Source organism: Rhipicephalus sanguineus, chromosome 3 (assembly GCF_013339695.2).
Source record: "Rhipicephalus sanguineus isolate Rsan-2018 chromosome 3, BIME_Rsan_1.4, whole genome shotgun sequence".
Lineage (NCBI taxonomy): Eukaryota > Metazoa > Arthropoda > Arachnida > Ixodida > Ixodidae > Rhipicephalus > Rhipicephalus sanguineus.
In genome coordinates this window covers 190,917,461-190,938,885 of record NC_051178.1, presented here as the reverse complement: position 1 = coordinate 190,938,885, position 21,425 = coordinate 190,917,461, and the positions used below count along the sequence as shown (strand labels likewise).

Here is a 21,425-nt window from a genome sequence, read left to right as displayed (position 1 = left end):
CGCTGGAGCCAGCGTTTGGACAAGCGGTCCTGTCTTCTTCAAGGCTACAGCCTTGTCCAAACGTTGGCTCCAGCGACATCCCGGGTTCAAGAATTTTTCAAACTTTCAAGAAACACTCACAGTCGGTAAGAGCAGTAAAAAGAGCTCGAGGCGCATCCACGGCAATTCCACAACACCAAGAGACACGGTAGCTGTATACACCGCCAAGAACCGTCTTAAGTAGAACGTATGCGCTGACGACGAGTAATGTAGAGCACATGTAAATTCAGACATTCCCCGACGACGCCGTGACGCAAGTCACGGGGCAAGAATCTCGAAACACTTAGCATCAACCATAGCGATGTGTGAGCACATACGTGGATGCACCATGAGCTCCAAATTGCCACGGTGTGTGATTTGGTCTGTTTTTCAGACTCGCCTTCCGGCAGCGGCACGGTGCAATGGTTCACCCGCTGGGCGTCGAAGAAAAAAAAAAGGGGGGGGGGGCATTCGCGCGAGGCTGCCCCCTTTTCGAGGAAACGATGCGCGGCCCGGCAAGCAGAGATTCGGAAGGCGGGTCCTCGCGCACGTACAGCACTATATACACCTTGTGCAAGGGCCGAGCGGCGCACCGGCGAAGCCGCTGCTATAGAGCATAGCACACGCACACACAACGAAGTTTCGCATGGGCGAGCTCCTCAGGACCCCAGCTTGAGAGCGCCGAGGGGCAAACTTCCCTGCGGCGTCTTGGAAAGTTTGGGGGGGGGGGGGGCACCCCTTCGCAGCAACATCCCCCCTCAGGCTCCTCCAATGGAAGCACCTACACCCACTGTTTTATACGAGAACCGTGCAGTGCTGTAGAGGCGCCAGCGAGGTGTCGGTCAATGAACGCACTGTACGCATCAAGCCGCTCATTGGTATGCGAAGAGCAGCGCTAGCAAAGTCAATCGTACAATGTTAATCCTTCGAGATAATTCAAAGCACGAGAAGATAAAGGCGAGTGAGTAGGTGGAGTGTTCGTGATGGTGGAAACGGACGGCAGACAGACACGTCTATATAGAGGAAATAAAATATTAAAATTGACACGAAAATAACGACGTCTTCTCTTATGTTCTCGCTGTGCTATCGTAGGATTCGTTTCGTTCGGACTTTCCTTCAATCACGAACGTTAGTGAGTAGCGAATGCCAATCACGAAATGCTTTTCCTGCGCGTTGAACGACTTTCTCAGACAGGTCGACCGGAGACTCCGGTCGACATGACTCCCGCTGCCTACTGTAGCTTCGGCAACGCTGCACGGTATTAGCGATTCCGAGGGCACGTAGACGCTTTTTTTCTCGACATATAGCCGTATAAGGTGCACCGTAGAGTTATTGGAGTCTGTCGGGCCCCACCAACAACGAGACTCACGGGCGGCCGGGGCCCCTAATTGCACGCGTCGACCGCTGTTCCAAACCGAAGAGAAGGCGTCGGTCATCGAAGAGGAGGAGGCCCCCCGATTAGCGCACACGGCATCCCCGACAGAAGCCGAGTTCGCTGCCGCCGCCACTTTAGCGCGCGCTCATTTTTGTGCCCACCCGTCGCTTCGCGCGATTAGGCACGCCACGCGGTTACGGCGAGCGGCTCCTTAGCACTGCTCTGCGAGAGGCCGCTCTAATGGGCTAACGATAAGTAGTGAAGCAACGTCGGGAAGAAGTGGACGGCGGCAGTAGGGGAACGAAGACCCTGCAGGGGTCAGCATTGTCGGGTGGTCAATAACAAGCATTGTGCTACGGAGTGGGAACACAGGATGTTGTGTTTATGTGCGTGTAGGAGCGATGGAAGTGGAGAAAGGGGGTGGGGGCGTAAGAATAGAAGGTAACGAATAGTTCAGAAGTTTAAATCCTTCGTTTACTGCTTCGAAAAGCAACTATAGGGCGGATCGGAATGAAGTGCCGCCAAATCATTTTTGAGATATTAATTGATCATCCCGTGCCACGTCTAACTCACCCCCCCCCCCTTTTTTTTCTTTTTTTTTTTTTTGCATTCCCAGACAGCCCTAGTAAGGCGCGTTCACTCCTTCGAATGACAGAGAAAGAACGTAATCTAACCAAGCAGCCAGGAAATCGTTTTGCAATTGAAGTAGAATAAAAGAAAAAAGCAGCTATATATACCGGAGAAGCAATGCAAGGTCCATGCTTTGTTCTAAGCATAGGCGTGTGCAGGGTTCCACATCAGGGGGGCAAGGGTTCATCGCAGCGAGCTCCCTCCCTACTAATACAATGTATGGCGCAGACTTTGCCCCTTTTCCCTCTTAGATGACGAAGGGGGGCGATTTCTCTCCCCCCCCCCCCCCCGTGCGCCCGCCTATGGTTCTAAGCGAGCGCAGTGGAAACGGCGCAAGACAATATTTTTCACCACGCTTTATGCAGGTGCGCTTACAAGATGAGAGTCCTGCACGGATGGAGTGCGAAAGTGATCGTGTATACCACCTAGCATTATGTGCGCGTTATAGAACATCATGGGGCCTATGAGATGAGCCGCCGCTCTTTCCTGCGCAGCGGTTTAAACTTTTAAATCAATGAATCAATCAACTAATCAATTAATCAGTCAATCAATCAATGAGGAAAGAAGACAGCGTTAAGCTAAGGCGCTATCCTGCACGCTATAACAAGCTCAGTCTCGCTTTCTCCTTTCAACCAATCAGCGTGGCGACTACAGAAGCCAATCGGAGAGTGCGACAGGGCTCATCATCATCTTTTATGCGTACTGCAGGACAAAGGCCGCAGTAATGATCTCCAATCTATCCTGTCCTTCGCAAACTGATTCTATTTAATGCCTGCAAATTTCTCAAATTCATAACCCCACCACTCCATGCCGTCCTCGGCTAAGTCTCCCGTTCCTTGACATCCATTCCGTGGCTCTTAATGAATATAGTTTGCTATCTGTAAAGCTATAAAAAGGAAAAGAAGTGGGAGATAGGTCGAAACATATGTTTCTGCATACGTTTGATAACTCAGCAAGAAAAAAGTTGGTTATACCGGCGAAACTATCACGCACACCCAGAAAAAAAAAGGGGGGGGGGGACTGTCTCAGTTCACGACGTAATCTTATAGAAGCGACCCTAACTGTAAAGAGCGGCAAGCGATAAAAGCCAGCGAGAGCCACAAAGTCCGAATGGCGACCGACGCTCTGTAGGCTGGCTGTCGTCGCACGTGCTCGGCCTCGCGAATCTAAATGGAACGACTCTATTGTCTCGCATTCACAATGTGTTTCCACGATGTCGCTATTCACTACTTCGAAGGAGCTGTTCTGTTTGCTAACGCGAGAGGCCTGATGTCGTATGCTTAAAGCGGAATAAGGAGAAAGGTCAAATATTATACTATACTAAGTACACGCCAACCACTGTAGAACATCGTGGGAAAGAAGATGACTTTTAAGGGCTCGTTTTTCTTTCTTAGACACTATACACGTTGTTCGAGAGTATGCGAAGTTGTTGCTTCGCGATCAGTGCAACGAAGACCTTGATCACTAATAATAATAATAATAATAATAATAATAATAATAATAATAATAATAATAATAATAATAATAATAATAATAATAATAGTGAAGGGAACGGCACCTGACTGTTGTGACTACCATCCCATACATATAATGCATGTTCGCGATAACTTTCAAAAGGCCAGACCAGATGGGCGTTAAAGTGCCTAAACAAAAGCACAATGCTTTTTTTTTTTTTAATGCTAAAAGAAGCATAGACTCACTGCAAACAGAAGCTCAGCAAACGCCGGAAAGGGCGCTTGATCATATCCGCTGGCAGCGCTAAAACCTGGATTTTTTTAATTATTATTAGCTCAACGATACACATTTGGCATGCGAAAGCGGTTTATAGTACATAGCTCTACTTTTCAGTCTCTCTTACTCAAAGACAACTGCAAAGCGACGGAGGGATGCAAGAGATCATAAAAATGCGGATCAGCACGCTGCCCTGAACAAATGACAGAGAAGACACGCCGCATCTAATAACAGGCATTGAAAGCCACGCTCTGAGTGGCATATGATTGACACGTGGAGGGCTGCGCACTGATCTCTGAAATTAAGATAGTGTTGCTCTTACATAAAAGACATATTTCTGTCTCTTTGTTGTTGTTTTTTTTTTTGTCTTTCTTCGCGATCTTGCATCGTCGCATCTTTCGAACAGAACTTACTCATCGCAAGACTTGGCGCAACGCTGGTAAAACCTTACAAGAGTCTCGAAACATCGCAATGTTTAGGGCAAGAAGAGCGTGACCTTTATCTCCAAATCTTATAAGATTCAATATCAATAAGATTCGGAAATAAGATAAGTCCGCGGTATGTGGCCAGAGACACTACAAAACATGTTTAGGGGAAATTCGGGAGATTTGTCAGGTATATAATACGCATAGCGTACGATTTGCGGAAACTAAAAGCCGTTGTTATTGACCGTCAAGAAAAGTAAAAGAGAATGACGAATTGTGTGCTCGTAACACCTTCCGTAACAATTTTCTATACATGGCGCTTGTGTAAATATAACCTCGTTTTGGGCCAAATCAAAGCAGGCAGAACACAGAAAGACGAAACGCGTTCTGCATACGTTGATTTGATGCAAAACGAAGTTATGGATCACCGACGCCAACTAGCCCAAACCCATACTCTACTAATCTATTCGTGTGTACAAGTTGTTGGGTGAGCGTCCCTTTGGCCTGCCATATGATCATCTTTACCAAAGGCGCAAACTGGTGTTTGAACTTACGGGTCAGTCGAGGAGAGAAAAAGAAACGTTCTAGCAGGGTAACCGAAAGTGAGAAATGAGGAGGGGGCAGACGAGTGAGCACAGGTCACTCAAGTTACCCCACGGAAACGCTTTTCACAAAAGCTTTTCGTCTTTTGAAGAAGGAGACGCGGCGTGCATTTTGTTTGCTTGTAGGCAATTGAGAAAAGAAGGCCAGTCCGTTCGCGGTGCCCCGAAGAAGAGCACGGAACAGGTTTGCTCGCGGCAAAAAGGAGAGCACCTCTTCTTTTAACTGCGGAGGTGTAATTCCTGAGCGAGGGCTGCCACAAAAGCACAGCAAGAACCCCTCCCGGTGCCAGTTGAGGCAGCACTCGAACGCCTACTGCTGCACTGCGCAGAGGAGAATGCTCGACTTGGAGCCACGGGCGTGCCTGGCTATACTGCCTTTTTTGTGGGGACATGCAAGGCATCATCATTTGTACGAGAGCGCAGCATAAATAGTGTTTAGTAGCAATCGGGAGATATTATTATTATTATTATTATTATTATTATTATTATTATTATTATTATTATTATTATTATTATTATTATTATTATTATTATTATTGTTATTATTATTATTATTATGATCGCGCGTCAGCACAAGGACCTTCGGCTGTCCCTGGGCATGTTGGTTGGTTAATTGATTGATTGATTGATTGATTGATTGATTGATTGATTGATTGATTGATTGATTGATTGATTGATTGATTGATTGTAAAATGCACGAAAGAAAGGAAAGGAAATTACTTCTGAAACCTCAATGGCGATCGCAAGTGCAGGTGGTCAGAGAATGAATGAGTATAAGTGAAATTGATTAAAATAAGTAAATTTATTCATTAATTATTGAAAAATGCCACTACGCATACAAAGCTACATTTCGCTTGTGGGATCACTTCGCCGGAGTGCACGAAATCCTCGCCCCGTGGATCCTCACGTTTGGTTTGATGCACACAAAACAGCAGGGATGCGGAGGATCGACTCTTCTGGAAATGCGCCGAGCCTCTGCGCGCGCGATATGCGGAGTTCCTGGACGCAGCAACGCCCGGGGTGCTGGCTGGTATCATCTTCTCTTCTTTCCAATCATTCCCGCTAATGCGGCGTTTTTGTTATCCTTGCAAGTTAACATGAGCAGCGCGTCTTTCTCTATGCAATACTCTCGCTTTGTCCTCGTCTGCATAAGGATTCGCAGGCACAATTGAGTGGCTTTGAATGGCATTGGAAGAAAAGCGGAAAGCCACACGGTGCAAGGCCTTAGTACTGGCAACACTTTTATACTGGCTTTTCGAGACAGGAGAGAACGCTCTGACTCGACGGGGGAAAAAAAAGAACACGTATACGTAACTGGAAGACGCTAGTTGTGCAGTTTCGTGCTCTTCAGAGAAGGGTTACTCATCGAAGAGACGGGAAGTAATCTGAAAAGATGACACGCCGGCCACTGCGGAAGCGAGAAGTCTGTCGTGTAATAAGCGCAGCCTCCGCTTCCCAGTAAGGCTACAGCTTGGAGGAGGCCTAAATGGTTAGGCCTCCCAGTTAGGCCAACTGGGAGATGGAAACAGATACTGTGCGCACGGAGTACGCTCGGAACTCCGCGTAACTCGGAACTTACTGTATTTGCAGACGTGCGCACATACGTTGGCCCCGTGAGCTGACGAAAAATTTTCATATTACATCCATGTAGCTGCACATACTCCCCATAGAAAAGTTATCAAACTAGTCGTGTAAACATAACACACGCTGGCTTCGTTAAGTCCTAAACCTGTACGTCCTGTTTTCGTAGACGTATCGTGTCTTTATGTAAAGTAGACTACACAACGAGCTTCAGTGAACCTGTATTGGCTGTAAGGCAGCCATTATAAAGACATTCGCAGGTAATCTGTCACGGAAAAAAGGTGGGGCAACACTGCACGTGGTTCCTTGTGGCGCATAATTTGCATAATGGATCCGTCTCTCGGTGCTCCATCAAGAAACGAACTGTAGCTGCCTTCCGTAGACCTTCTTTAGAAGAGATAACTTCGAAGATTAAGATACCCTACGCACATCCGTCCGTCCGTCCGTCCGTCCGTCTCTCTCTCTATCTATCTATCTATCTATCTATCTATCTATCTATCTATCTATCTATCTATCTATCTATCTATCTATCTATCTATCTATCTATCTATCTATCTATCTATCTATCTATCTATCTATCTATCTATCTATCTATCTATCTATCTTCTCTCTCTCTTCTCTCTCTCTCTCTCTCTCGTTATCTAAAAAACAACAACGGAAATATCCATCTGACGTCTTTTTCTGCCGCTTCCCTTAACAGACCCAAGGTAAGTGTTCGCTCATGTGTCGTTTAAAATCAACTACTGGACAAAAACAGACGGTTCCAGGTACATCTTGACATCTCTTTTGCGAGCACTGTCCGTTGTCAAGGGGACAATTCACTAAAGGTACCATATAGCATACATACGGGCGACCACCGCGGGGAGACTCCAAAGCGAACGCCTGCATTCAGAAAACACGGCGGGAGCAATCTTTTCCCCCCGCGAGATCTCAAGCGAGATCTCCTCGCGAAAGGAGCGCGTCGTCGTTCGACATTTGCGACTTGTCAGGAGGAGTCCTGGACGAAGTCCGGTCTTTCTCCTGCCTGACAAGAAAGCGCCCGTGGTTGGGTAACACGTCACAGTGGTTCTCCTGACAATTTAGAAAGAAAAAAAAGGAAGGAAAGTGTACGTTATCTATAGCGGTGTGCCTGAGCAGCCTTTCAGAGAGACTTCTTGAAATGCGTCGCGACTGCTCTGCTGCCCTTTGCAGCGGGTCCGTTCTGACGATTGGGTATGCGTAAAGGGTTGTGCGGAGAGGCGCGCGCGATCTAATCTGGACGAAAGAGGGGGCTCCATTGAAGAAGGGTTTGTGGCAGCGCACCTTGCGATATGACACTCGATGAAAGATAATACACTTCTGTCTTTTTCGCACTCTTGTGGGCCCCTCCGACCCTTTATGTCAAGCAAAAATAAAAAAGAAAGAAAGACGAAAGACAGACGGCTGGCACTTGCTTTTCCTCGTGTCTCTTAACTGAAAGAGAGAAACCACGCAATGACGTTGTGCCGCACTTCTGACCCTCATTAGAGTTTCTCACTTAACCGCTATAAACACGTCCGCTAATACTTATAAGGGTACTGTTGAGTAACGCTACGGTTTAATTGTCCGCATCAACTTCTTTTTTCTTTGTCTTATTGCGCTCATCAAAGTGCGGCCGACGAAGCACGAAATCTAAAGCGATTGTCACAAGGTGCAGTTTCGATCGGGATCGAGTTTCTTGATCGGGATTGGCTTATTTACGAAAAATTAGATCACGACTGGAGCTCGATCGCGATGGAAATTATGTGCCCGCGTGACACCCTTATATAAACCAATGGAACCCGGATTCTCGACTTCGGCCGCGACGCCGTGTTCGCGAGAGGCGCGGCTTCCACGAACGCGCATATCTCTCTCTCGCGTCCGGCCATCACGCCTTAGCAAACACCGTCCGATAAGAAGACAACGTACGGGCAGCAAGGCCTCGCCCTTAGGACGGCACACTGGACTCGAAATGACCGACACAGCGAGGTCGGAGGCGTGAGACGTAGTACACTAACGTGCGCGATGCGCGTGTTCGTAGGAAGATGACGCGTGCTCTTTATCTGCAGTGGGGCGTGACTCACTTGCCTCCAAGCGACGCTAATTTCGTTTTACAGCGAAAGATGTATGAGATCACAACAAACAGCCGATTTTGGTAGCGTAGTTGCTGCGGCGGCCGCCGCCGGTGTCCGTAACTGCTATCGCGTGAAATGAGATAAAATATTCAGGATCGAGCGGGATTCGAACCCACGCCCTTTGCGTGGCAGTCGACTATTCTACCACAGAGCCACGAAGGTGCTTCAAACTCCTGCACAAAAAGATACAGGCGCCATGTCGGGCAAGGAATCACGTTAGCAGATGCATGTAAGCGTATACGTGGTAGAATAGACTTTAATGTCTACTCGCCACCGATGCGTTCATTGAGGGTGCGGCGATCGATGTCTTGACTCTCGAGATGCGAGACTGCTAGCAAGCATCGCAGCTGCTGTAACCAGAACGAGCTGCTATATGCGGCGGGCGTTGACGTCTTCAACATGCGCCGGGCTGCCAACAGTACGGCTCATTGTTGGGCGTGACGGCGCTGAGTTATGCCACGCTCGCGCATAGCCAGATGCGACTTCTTCGACGGCTCGGCCATTAACACCATCTGTTCCGCAGTGCAGACAGTCTGGCTGGCAAACGCAACACGGATATAACAGCGGCACAAGAAGCTCACCATCGGAGTCGAGGATGAACAGCAGCCGTTTATATTGGCGAGAAACTTGTAAACTAGGATGTTCAGTGGATCTGAAGCAGTAAAACGCCGAAGAACAAACGCAAACAGGTATTACATCCTTTACATAATCGCAATGCAGAGACTACAAGCCCTCGATATTCACCCGAGTATAGCAGGCGCACCAAATTCAAGCATGAAAACAAACGATGCTCCGTTCGTATACACCTTTTCACAGAAGGCTCCCTGGGCGCCACCATAATCCCCTCTGGCCTGTGATAAAGAGGCGTAACCCCACAAGAACGCACTGCCGAGGCAGCGACGTCAGCCATTGTAATCCCGTGCCACAGTCCAGAAAGGAGGGGTTTCTTCGCTCCTGTGAAAACAACTTACTCAACCTCCAGACACCGTTGCAGAACCCGTGACGGAAGTTCGGCGCGTCAACAACTCTACCCCACCCCCCCTCTCCTCACCCTCCAAGTAGAGGAATTTCTTACGCAAAACGGTCGCTTTCGCTCTAAATGATAGCAAGCATGCGTCACATCAACGTAGCAGTATATACAGACTACAGTAATCGGCGCTGGCTCCGCTTTGATCACCCCGTCGATGACGTCACAATATAAGAGCGCACGTCCCAGGACCGTGATTTCTCCTTCACGACCCCGCAAGTGTATGTAGAGTGGCCTAGACATTTCTGAGGGATAGGATGGGGATCAGTATGAAACGAGGAGCGGAAATGTCAGTTGTAACGCCGCGTCAGTTGTGTTGTGTCTGTTGCGTATCGCGGAGGGGGAGGTGAACGCGCGTGAATAACAGAACATAACACTGCGGTCGCTGATCAGTCGTCTATCATATACGGTGCTCAATATCGAGGTCCTCACTCAAATCCCGTGTAGAACGCACATGCAACTGGGCTCAACCTAAGGAGGATTGGACACGCGTTGAAACATGCACATAGGTCGACACACTGCAAAGATAAGGTGTTGTCTAATCCAAGCGCCCCGCACGACCGTGGGACTATGCTAATGAAAAGAACTATTCCGATAGAAGCACCAGTGCGCTGTGAATGACTCATTTTGTTTCCATCAAACATCAAATCGACCGGTACGTCGACACGGGACTCAATAGCTATTCAATTATTCAATAGTAGTCGTGCATAACACTCGACAACCAATCGTGTAACTTTGCGACAGGCGAGAAAATATATCGGTGGCGCGCTTCGCCTCAATTGCAATTAACATAAGAGCCACAAGCAACAAACTAATGTTACTGCAGTGTGTTAATTCAAATGTTGACGTCCGCCCTTTCAACTGTAACATATTTTCTACCCGAAGAGACTGTAGTACATTGTCAGAGGGGAGTATCACAAAATGTTACTTTTGTCAGCATCGACGTGTTTGCCAGCTGCCGCCACGCCGATGGCAATATTTCCATTGCTAAGATGCTCCCATCCGTACCACCTGTTCGCAGATCAGTCCGTAACTTCGCTTCTAAGCTCTTCTAGAGACACACCCGTACTGTCGTCTGATAAACGCGACTTGAAGTTTAATGTAACGGGCAATCAAAAGGTTAAGACAAGCGCTAGAGATGTTAAACCGCAGTTTTATAACGGGCCGCCGCTCCGTGATTCGGCCGCCGCTCCATGCAATGCATCCAGGGCTGAGCGCCCGTTTTGTAGATCACTCACCAATATCGTTGAAGTCTCCGGTGCTGCTGCGATATCTGCGTCGTGCCGACTGCTGAACGAGGCAACGCGCACAGCCCTTCGCGGGAGGTTTTTCAAAGACTCCCGCTGCGATACCGGCGTGATGACCGCGCGTGATGTCGACGACGTTCCCTTGCACGCGTTTCGCAGTAGCCCCGCGCAATAACCGGTGCACCACTAACCGGCTCCTCTTCTTCCCAGAGCTGTGCGAGAGAGGGTGAGGCGCTGACAGCGATGATCGTAAAGGACGAACAGCACACACACACACACACACACGCACGCACACACGCACGCACGCACAACCACCTCTCACAACTGATACGCGGCGATGCACATTCCGCCGGCACTCCGCACTCGACAGCGCAGCAGACGCTCGCACCGCTCAGTGAGCTGTGCGGGAAGAGGACGCTAGCGCCATCTGCCGTAAATTCTACGAAAGGTTGCCGCTGCCGCAGAGCCTTAGAGATGGAAGAGCACCGAATAGCGAACAAATCTCAGAGGCAATTGCTCCCGCGCTTCGTAGCCGTGAGCTACCGCAGACGCGCCAGGTTGCAAAATGTACGTAGCACAATTTTTGTCGATGTTAAGATAAAATATGATCTGACAGTTCAGATAAGGCTGACAGATTAATTGCCCTGCTCTCTAGTGGCGTGTGAATACGGTTAAGCTCTCGAATTAATCAATAAACTTGACCACTCAATATTAATTCGGATAAAGGTACCCGTGAGACAGGGGCGTAGCCAGAAATTTTCTTCTGAGGGGGTGCGGGTTCATGCGTGTCTGTGTATACAAAATGAAAAAAAAAAAAAAGTTGGGGTGTGTTTGAACCACGCCCACCCCTCTTGTTATGCCAATACTGGTGTGGTAAAAAATAATAAGAAGAACAAGACATTGTGCAGCTTTCTGGATGACGTATCGGCGGGGTGGCTGAAATTCTAGTCACCCTAGTATCAGGACCAGAGTGATATTTTATGGCAAACAGTTTGACAGCGTTGCCTGTCTGGTTGGGTTTGATTACTAATGGTACATTCGACTGGTCGTTTTCGAGCGCTCCGCAGACGCTGAAAAAATTACGTAAAATAGCAACTAACCATTGCTACTAACATTATCGGGTCAAAATATGATCAGGACGGAGAAACATGATTTGCATACCTGTTTATTCTTGTTGGAGAGCTTTAAAGCTGTTGAATTTAATACTTTTAAACAAACAGATCGCTCTCAAACGACCAGTCGAATGTACCATAAAGTTAAAGGGACACTAAAGTGAAACAATAAATTCGTTTAGACTGACAAATTATATGCTGGAATCCCTAGTGTCCTTAATTTCACCACCATATCTAGGTTTATTATTAGACAAGAAAATCAATGTTGAGAGTTTTCCTATAAAATTTTCCGCCGAAATCGCTGATGTTGACGTCACGGATTTCGAAGTGTTTATATCGTGTTTTGGTCACATTACAAAATTTCTTGAAACTTGGTATGTTAGGTCTCTGGCTCCCTCAGAAGACAATGTACTTAATTTTCACGAGGCCCTAGTAGACGCCGTAAAAAATCTATGACGTCACCCGCATTTTCTTTTTGCGCGTTTTTTCGCTTGCCTAGCGTCTTCTCGCGACAAGCTTTGGTGTTTCTAGTATCGTGAAAGAGTAACTCACTAATGCGAGAAAAATCATTTTTCTCTTTAGTGTAAGAATTTTGTTTGGAGATATCCCATAGCCTACTTCAGCGTGATATTATAGAAAAGTTGTTAGACCGATGGAAACAAACGTGTAAGATTTACTTGACCGTCAAAATTTTCGCTTAGTTTGTACTTCTTTTTTCTTTACTTTTCTTCCTGTGTTTTTTTTTTACTTTGGTACTGTGAACTATAATAATTTATTGTACAGTTTTTGATAGCATTTATGTCAGAAAGACGTGCTTCGTGACAATTCCATTGAAAGCTGATGTCTATTCCGTTCAGAAGGCTGCGTATCCATATATCGTGCGCATCGGTGTCGCCAGCAGAGTTATACCATTAATTTCTACGAACAGTCATAAACAATACTCGCTTTGTTCACACTCACGCCCGAAGGTGCATGGACATTAGCGCCAAATGTCCCGAACTCTGTTGCCTTGAAGTTCCTATTGTAACCCGACTCACTTTACATTCATCTTTATCTTTAATAAAATATCAACTCCCCATTTGTTTTCGGTGCACCTCACAGCTTGCCTCCTGAAACTTCTGTTCCGTTGCGAAAATAAGGAAGGGGGTCAGGCAGTGCCATAGTGGAAAAAGGGATAACAATATTTATTGTAGTTAGGAGGCGCAGAAATAACGATAGATTGTGACGGCTGTCTCGAGTTATTATGCTGCAGGATAGCTGCGTATGTTGCTTAGCGGCAGCAGCTTCTACCACTCAATAATTACTTGCCAGATAGTATACTAATGGCTAGCTTTCAAGGTGTATAGCCTATACATGCGAATTAGTTGACTTTATTCGGTCATTATGGCCTTAGTATAAAACAATGTGCGATGCTGTAGTATCACACGTATCCTTTTTTCTGTTTACTTACTAGGCCAATACAGCACTACGCGCATACACTTGATAACACATGTGTCGCGATCATTCCCATGTTGTACCGGATGATGGAAACCACTTTTTTATAATTTACGAGTTCCTCAGTCTCAGTTGTCCGGACGTCTATAGTTGTGAACGGCGTATTAGATTCACCTGTGACGACCTGCACATATTGTTACGTAAAATGACACGAGGCACCTTCTTTTCATCTCTCGACCTCCGCGACCTGGCTACTGGCAAATTGCTGTAGACGACATGGATCGCGAGAAGATCGCCTTCAATATAAGCGAAATCCCTCCTTTTACCGAACACCTTCGGCGCAGCGTTCGTATATCCAACCAATGGCACGTCAGACACGAGGTAATGTTCCGATATTCGAAACCAGTTTTCACCGAATATTCGTATTCGATTAGAAAATTTCGCTATTCACACACCCCTCAAATAAGTAAGCCAAACTGCAGGGCGTGAAATACGTTGCAGTAAACCTATTGTTTGGGCTAGTTGGTGAATTCTTGAACACACAATGCAGCGCTGCGCGAAAAAACACGGACGAAGAAAGGTAAGTGTACATACACAGAACGGGCGCGAACTTCAACTGCCTTCAACTTCACGAAGTGTTCCCGTCCCGTGTGCCTGAGTTGCCCTCTCCTCATCGCACATACCCATTGGAGGGGGTCGGCCGAGTAGTACCTGCCTTTCTTCGTCCGTGTTTTTTTTTCTTTTTTTTTTTTTGCGACCTTGCTATGTATGTTCAAGGGCGTGAAACACTGGCGTAACCATAGGGGGGGGGGGGGGAGTAAAAAACCCCTCAAACTATTCAGTTATGTGTGTATACACATGACACATACAAACGCGCGCACGAGCATACATAAAGTATGGTTGAAACCACCTCCCCCCGAAAAAAAAAGTTTCTGGCCACGCCCCTGGCATGAAAGGCCTTCCCCTTTCAGGCCCTGGTAAGGCAAGGCTGTCTATGGCGGCCCTGACCAAGTGAACTTGGCGCGCTGCCACTGCCACGGTCACAGGTGACGTTGCGAGCGGCTAGATGGCAGCACCCGGGAAGTCGGGGTGCGGCTTCCCACATACGTCATCGGAACAGTCATCATCAGATGACGTGTCTCAGGATGAGACACCGACAAATTGAATGACCTCCCATTCAGCGCTGATGCCGCGGGCATTCAACCTCAAAACCGCGCTTCCTTGTAGCAGATTTCTACACGAGATTGCTAGGAGCTTTGAATTAATGGAGGCTACCGGCTATCTTAATTATTGTGCAGCATTCATGGTTAGCTTGGACGCGGCAGGATCAACTGCTAGGCATGTGCTATGCTCGTCAGGTATTGTTTCTCGAGGGACTTCACTTTCCACTCTGGTGTATAGTGGTGAAAGCCACCGCCGAGGAGGAAGCCGGCTCTACCACCGCACGTCTCATGCAAAAGCGTACTGTATCACACCGCCGCATCTTCAGCAGTGGTAAAATGGTTGTGAATATCGTGAAGCCGTAAAACAATGCAGGCTGGGCAATGCAGCAAGTCCCACGTCGACTACACTATGCGGTTGACCGTTGTTGCCGGACAGTATACAAATATTGTGGCCATGAGTCGCGAGAATCGGCAGAGTGGGCTGCTTTTCATGGGCCTGCCAAGCACAGCCAGGGCCGTGCTTAAGGGCGAGGCACCGGATCAATAAGAGCAAGAGGTTGTTCAGCTTTCAACTTTATTCTTTTGCAATTTATTTCAGATAGAAACACTTTATAAATAAGACTTTTGGTATCTGAAACAAATTGTGAGATTGGGACGCATCCCAACTGGGCAGTGGACACGCTTCTGCAGAATACTTCAAACGTCGCGACCAGTTCGTGCTTCGGTCACCTGCAGTGAAAACATAGGAGAAAAAAAAAAAAAAAGCCACCATGAATGGCACGCAGTCCTTTACATTTGTGTGCCCAGAAGGGACGACTTTTCGCGCCGCATCCTCTGTCGGGCGCCGAGAGACTGCAGGGACCGGGAGCAGCTCTTTTTTTTTGGTTAAGCGTTGCAAAAAAGCACCGACGAGGCGAGAAGAAAAAAGAAAAAAGTCCAGTAGAAGAGTAAAGAGCCTAGAAGCACTTCCTGTGCACAATGCTGGGGCCGGACTCGTCGTATTCCTGCTTGGAGATCCACATCTGCTGGAAGGTGGACAGGGAGGCCAGGATGGAACCACCGATCCAGACGGAGTACTTCCTCTCTGGGGGCGCGATGATCTTGATCTTCATGGTGGAGGGCGCGAGGGCGGTGATTTCCTTCTGCATGCGGTCGGCGATGCCGGGGTACATGGTGGTGCCGCCGGAGAGGACGGTGTTGGCGTACAGGTCCTTCCTGATGTCCACGTCGCACTTCATGATGGAGTTGTAGGTGGTCTCGTGGATGCCGCACGCTTCCATACCCAGGAATGAGGGCTGGAACAGGGCCTCGGGGCAGCGGAACCGCTCGTTTCCGATGGTGATCACCTGACCGTCGGGAAGCTCGTAGGACTTCTCTAGGGACGAGGATGACGCGGCGGTGGCCATCTCCTGCTCGAAGTCCAGGGCGACGTAGCACAGCTTCTCCTTGATGTCGCGGACAATTTCACGTTCAGCTGTGGGGAGGAGGAAAAGAAAACGCCGTGTTAGGATATCTCGAGAAGCGGCAAGCAGCAAGGCGACGCGAAAAACTACAATCGCTACGTTTACAATGGTCTGGCGGGAAGACAGCATGCAGATCTAGCTAACAAGATGCTACAGATTACGTAAACTAAACGTCAGAAGCGAGGTCTGGAAGTGTGAACGCACCAGTGGTGGTGAACGAGTAGCCCCTCTCTGTGAGGATTTTCATGAGGTAGTCTGTGAGGTCCCGACCAGCGAGATCCAGACGCAGGATGGCGTGGGGAAGGGCGTAACCCTCGTAGATGGGCACGGTGTGCGAAACGCCATCGCCGGAGTCGAGCACGATACCAGTGGTGCGACCAGAGGCGTACAGGGAGAGCACAGCCTGGATGGCCACGTACATGGCGGGAGTGTTGAAGGTCTCGAACATGATCTGAGTCATCTTCTCACGGTTGGCCTTGGGGTTCAGTGGGGCCTCGGTGAGCAGGACGGGGTGCTCCTCGGGGGCAACTCGGAGCTCGTTGTAGAAGGTGTGGTGCCAGATCTTCTCCATGTCGTCCCAGTTGGTGACAATGCCGTGTTCGATGGGGTACTTCAGGGTGAGGATACCACGCTTGCTCTGGGCTTCGTCGCCGACGTAGCTGTCCTTCTGGCCCATGCCAACCATGACACCCTGTGGGGAAAAGGAACAGCGCTCGAAACCATCGTCAGCAACAAAGATCCCGAGCTGCCGCACTATCGGTCTGAAAAGCAACGATCAATCGCCGAGCGAACGCGCGGACATTTGGCGACACGCCCCCACCACAGCTACAACTTGCAAGACGCGGGATAGCCGACGAGGCAAGAACCGGCGCATCGATCCGAAGGGCCAGCGACCGGCAAGGTCGCCAAAACAAAGCGCCGAGAGCCGGCTAACGGGTGAGGAGGAAGCGGGCCACGAGTCACGTGAGCAGCGGCGGACGCGTTTTGACCATATATGGGCAAAGCGAGACACCGGCTCCTGCTGGAATGGAAGACCGGCGGGCGCGAAGCCAGTCGATGCCGGTTGTGATGGGCTAGCTTTGTTCGCCAAACCCCGCCTTTCCATTTGAGAACTGCGCAATGACAGCGATGCAAAGTCAAGTTGAATGCTTTGCAAACTGGGAAGAGCGCACGTTTACGGCCGAACGAGTGTCGAAACGTTGCTAGCCTTGCAGCTTACAGGTGGCCGCAGTAAGTGAATGAGACATGTTTTAAAATACCGGCACGCGGCTAGACATGAATGCGTAAACGCACTAGAGCATGCGAGCCTAAATTTGGGAGCAGTACGATTATGTTTTGACTATTTTTCTTCAATTGCTGTACATAACGGGGTATCTAGGCAGGGCTGGGGGTGTTACGTGTCAAAATGGCTGATCAAGCATGACTCACCTGGTGCCTGGGACGGCCGACGATGGATGGGAAGACGGCGCGGGGTGCGTCGTCGCCGGCGAAGCCAGCCTTGCACATGCCGGAGCCATTGTCAACCACGAGAGCGGCCACGTCGTCGTCACACATTTTGTTTGGAGTTGCGCAGCGGACCGGCTACAAAGAACCTAGAAGAGAAACCGTCGAGATGAGTGCTCGCTTCCAAAACACAGCGAACACGCCCATCAATCTTGCGAAACAACCGCACCTATGCTCGTTAACGAAGGGCGTTGCGCTGCAACGAGGTTCGCATATACTAGCAGTAGGTTGCACTCGCAGTCTTATGATCAAACAGCCAGAATGGAAACTAAGATTATTTCAACTTAAATTTAATAATTAATGTATTAAACTATAATTTGGCTAGCAGCGGTATGCATCCATGCGGTCCCTTACACACTGTATCCACAAAGCAGACACCCATAACCTATGGACGAAATGCCATGAGCTACACGGCCGTTAACTAGCACAAGGCTTAATAAGTGAAGCTGTCAAATTCGAAAATATAATACTGAAGATCGCATAATCCAACTCGCTTGACGAACCAAGGCCTGTAGAGATGAGCACGGTAGACGAAACACCCAAGCACCACACCGGCTGAAGAACACAGAGCGCACTTACGAGAGAATTTTTCGTACGGTGGCTCCCAAGCGAATCCACGGACACGACTGCGATGGCTGAACACGGCCGGCGGCCTTTTTATCGCACGTGCGTTAGCGCCGTTCAAATCGCAGAACCAGATTGCCATATATGGTAGCGACTGAGCAGGGAGGCCTGCCATTGGTCTAGAGCGGCGCGCCGGAAGTCGACGGCGTCCAATGACGAGCGCGTCGTTAGGCTATGCCCATATATGGATTGTGACGTCATTTTCCGGCGACCCGGAATGTTTTTCTTTTTGTCTTTCTCGCCGCGCGCTAGCAGCGCCGGTCGGCGGGCAGGCGTTTGTGTGTATGCTCCAGTGGTTTGCCGGCAGCCGGTTTTGGTTTCTTTTTCGGCAAGCGCCATGGCAGAGGCTGCTCGTAATTGACAGACGACGAAAAGAAAGCCGCGTGAACGGTGCTACTGCGCGGGGGGCTTCTTCGTTGCTGCTGCAGTAATCGGCCGGCCCGGCTTTTCGTTCTCCCCACCAGCGTGGCTGCTTCTCTCGCGTGCGAAGAAGTTTCCAGCCAGCGATGCTTGCTCGGCTGCTCTCGTAGTACGTCGGATGGATTCCTGCTGGTCGGCCCCTTTCCATCTGTTTCTTTTCTCGAAGTATGTAACTGTGTGTTTGTGCGGGCTTTGCGGCACCGTCGAGGATGATTCTCTGCTCGAGATGCTGTTGAGTGCAGTAGTTTCTAGCGCTCGTTGATGCTGCTCGGCGACCTCGTTTACAGGGCGGCCGATACACTCCCGAGAATCGCTCGGCGCGCTGTGCAATTTTTCGCCGCGCCGAGTGGAGAGATTTTCAAGGGCAAGCGCGCTCGTACGGCGCGCTTTTTTCCACCTGCGTCATCTCTGCGAAGGGCCTTGTCAAAGGTCTCGGAGAGCGTTGTTTGCATGCCGCGTGCGTTTGTACGCTGGCGCAAGCGGCCTCTCCTCTGCGAGCGAATCAAAAAGTCCGCATTCATGCGATCGGCGACGACATGCAGTCGTATTTTCTACGCGTGCGCAGTCTGTAATTACACCGCACCAACACGCTAGTCACGCTAATACTTTAATAATCACCGTTATGCAAGCATTTAATACGCATTTGCGTAGCAGCTTGCCGTGATTTTTATCTCGGAGAGTTTCAAGCGTGTTCCTCGCTCTATCTATACGTCAATATCAGCAGCAAGAGGCTCATTTGTGCCCGTGTTTTGGCGGCTCACGCGCCGTCAAATCTTGAGCAAGTCCAGTCGAAACGGGCGGCATATTCGGCGAGAAGTCTCGCAATTTTCCCAAGCCCTCGAAAATAGAACGGACCAAGAGAAACGAGCCGGGTTGGACCGGGACCGCGGCTGGTCTGGTAACATTTTGATAATACCGAAGGCGACGCCCGCTTTGTCGGCGGCCTAAACGGGGTCTCTGGCCGATCGCCGTTGTTGAAACCAGTACAACAGCGCTGGCGCCAAGTGTCGGCTCGTCCTACAGCCAATCTCGTTCGCATGCCCTGCATTCTCCATAACGTGCGCGCTAATACCGCATGGCCTCCTTTCAGATCGCTTTTTTCTCTTCCTCTTATTGTCCCGAGAAATGTTGTCGAATGAGTCGGGTTAGTTAGCCTTCTTTTTTTTTTTTTTTTGGAACGTTACGCTGGACTTTCGTAACGAGAATGTAGGTCCCCGCGGTTATTAAACTTTATCTGTGGTGTGATACGTACGAACTGACCGGTGGTTTTCGAAATGCGGTGTATGCGCTGCTCGCACGACATCACTGCTGGGTTATGTAGCACGATCCGTGTTTCGCTTGAAATCTTCTGGCAGTAGAAATATAAATCAGCCGTGCGCCGGTGAGCGATTGATTCGTGGTGGCTCATGCAGGGGGAGTACCGGCGTGCTTTCGTATTCGGCCCGTTCCAGTCGTGACTCATCGCGAAGACGCCGCTTGGTCTCGCAGTACACAATGAGTCAAGAGCTATAGCGCAGGTTCGCATACGATAGCAGGCTTTCGCAATACAAATCGTCGACGGGGCATCTCGGTTTAAGTGGCACGGCTTGCGGCTGAGGCTGCAACGGCAACCGCTAGTCGGCGCTTTAGCTCAAGTACGGTGTGTTGATCTGTTGTGTCGACGTTGCTGAACTGGTGCGAGTACTGCTGAACAGTCGTCCTGTAGGACGACGTCACCAAGATTTCGTAGCAGGTCTGAACTAGAGTCAGTGAACAGGTTATAGCAGATAGAGTAACCCCAGTACCTATGTAGCCCAAACGATAATTTCCTCAAGGACACAATAGTGAGAGGAGGAGTATTCATGGAGCACAAGTCGTGCGACGTACCTAGCTTCAGGTACACGCCCCTCCCACCTCACAATTCGTGTATGTACTCGTGTACAGCAGGCTCGGAAGGGTCTCCTGCGATATTGCAGTGTTGAGCATCATTACAGCAACTCTGCGTTTGAACTCGTAAGCGCACACTCTCCGTTGATGTGCAATATTCTGTGCGAACCGCGCGGCGACGCAGTGCGCTTCACCTTTGGTTTCGCGCCGCGGTGGCTTCAGATAGGAATACGATGATCTTGCGTATAGGTAACTATATATTCTAGTTCAATGTGGTTCTGTTAAATCGAAGCCTTTCTGCTGTCAGCCTGACTCTTGCTGCTCGCCCAGTTGCTATACTGTACTGTGACTATTTCGTTATGCCAATGATATTCGGCATGTCAGCAAGTGATACCTCCCCATGTTACATACATACATACATACATACATACATACATACATACATACATACATACATACATACATACATACATACATACATACATACATACATACATACATACATACATACATACATACATACATTTAATGGCCCCTATCCCTTCCTTGGCTTAATTTTCTGCTGCATTCATTAACCTGCACTGACAACACTTAGTGGTGTTTCATCTAGTGCAAATAATATAGCCTGCCATTAATTTAGCGTACATATGTGTGACATTTATTATCCGTCTGAATAGTTACTCCTCATACACGCACTCGGTACACGTATGCCTCTCCAATTTCCGGACACAGCTCAATAAAGTGTATGCGCCCAAGAACGACGTATTCTCAAACGGAGCATCGTGTGTACTTTCGTTTGTTAATGGCTCTCAGGAATCAGCCGGGGATGTCCTACAAGACGTACTACGTCACGTTTAATTGTGGGTTACTCGTCGTCGCCCTTGAAGTGGAGGCGTGACGTGTGCCGACACCTTTAACGCCGAGCGCGGCGAGTAAAGTCACGACAGCCGAGCGGTGCACGTGCGTACCTCCGCTCCACGAAGCGGCTCACAAAACGGTAGCCCCCTTGCCGAGAACGCGTGCCCTCGTTTAGAAAGTGGCGGTGCTGCTGCTGCTATATAAAGTGAACGCC

At 49.1% G+C, this 21,425-nt stretch overlaps 2 protein-coding genes across 14 annotated transcripts in view; both read right to left on the bottom strand.

The window, feature by feature from the left end:
* LOC119387912 (integrin beta-PS) overlaps positions 1-11,101 on the bottom strand; it is a 136,716-nt gene extending 125,615 nt beyond the window's left edge. For 5 of the 13 annotated variants that reach the window (XR_007415477.1, XR_007415478.1, XM_049413751.1 and 2 more), the window contains exon 1: positions 10,760-11,101. The gene's annotated coding sequence lies outside the window, so the exon portion shown is untranslated. The remainder of the gene's footprint in view (positions 1-10,759) is intronic. The other 8 variants (XM_049413744.1, XM_049413750.1, XM_049413749.1 and 5 more) reach the window with 3 other exon arrangements.
* A 3,937-nt stretch (positions 11,102-15,038) lies between these two features.
* Positions 15,039-18,141, bottom strand: LOC119387909 (actin-5C). The gene is made up of 4 exons (XM_037655476.2): positions 18,023-18,141; positions 17,369-17,532; positions 16,145-16,631; positions 15,039-15,951 (listed from the first exon to the last, which is right to left on the bottom strand). Exons 2-4 carry the CDS (start codon positions 17,492-17,494, stop codon positions 15,434-15,436), a joined length of 1,131 nt encoding a protein of 376 aa, XP_037511404.1. The 5' UTR covers positions 17,495-17,532; positions 18,023-18,141; the 3' UTR covers positions 15,039-15,433.
* Between the last annotated feature and the right edge of the window lie 3,284 nt (positions 18,142-21,425).

What these genes read in the sequence shown, in the direction of transcription:
- LOC119387909 (XM_037655476.2), bottom strand. Translation starts at nt 17,494, where the DNA reads ATGTGTGACGACGACGTGGCCGCTCTCGTGGTTGACAATGGCTCCGGC. An exon ending in TCGGCCGTCCCAGGCACCAG is followed by an intron (nt 16,632 to 17,368) that starts GTGAGTCATGCT and finishes TTTTCCCCACAG; the next exon opens with GGTGTCATGGTTGGCATGGG. An exon ending in CTACTCGTTCACCACCACTG is followed by an intron (nt 15,952 to 16,144) that starts GTGCGTTCACAC and finishes TCCTCCCCACAG; the next exon opens with CTGAACGTGAAATTGTCCGC.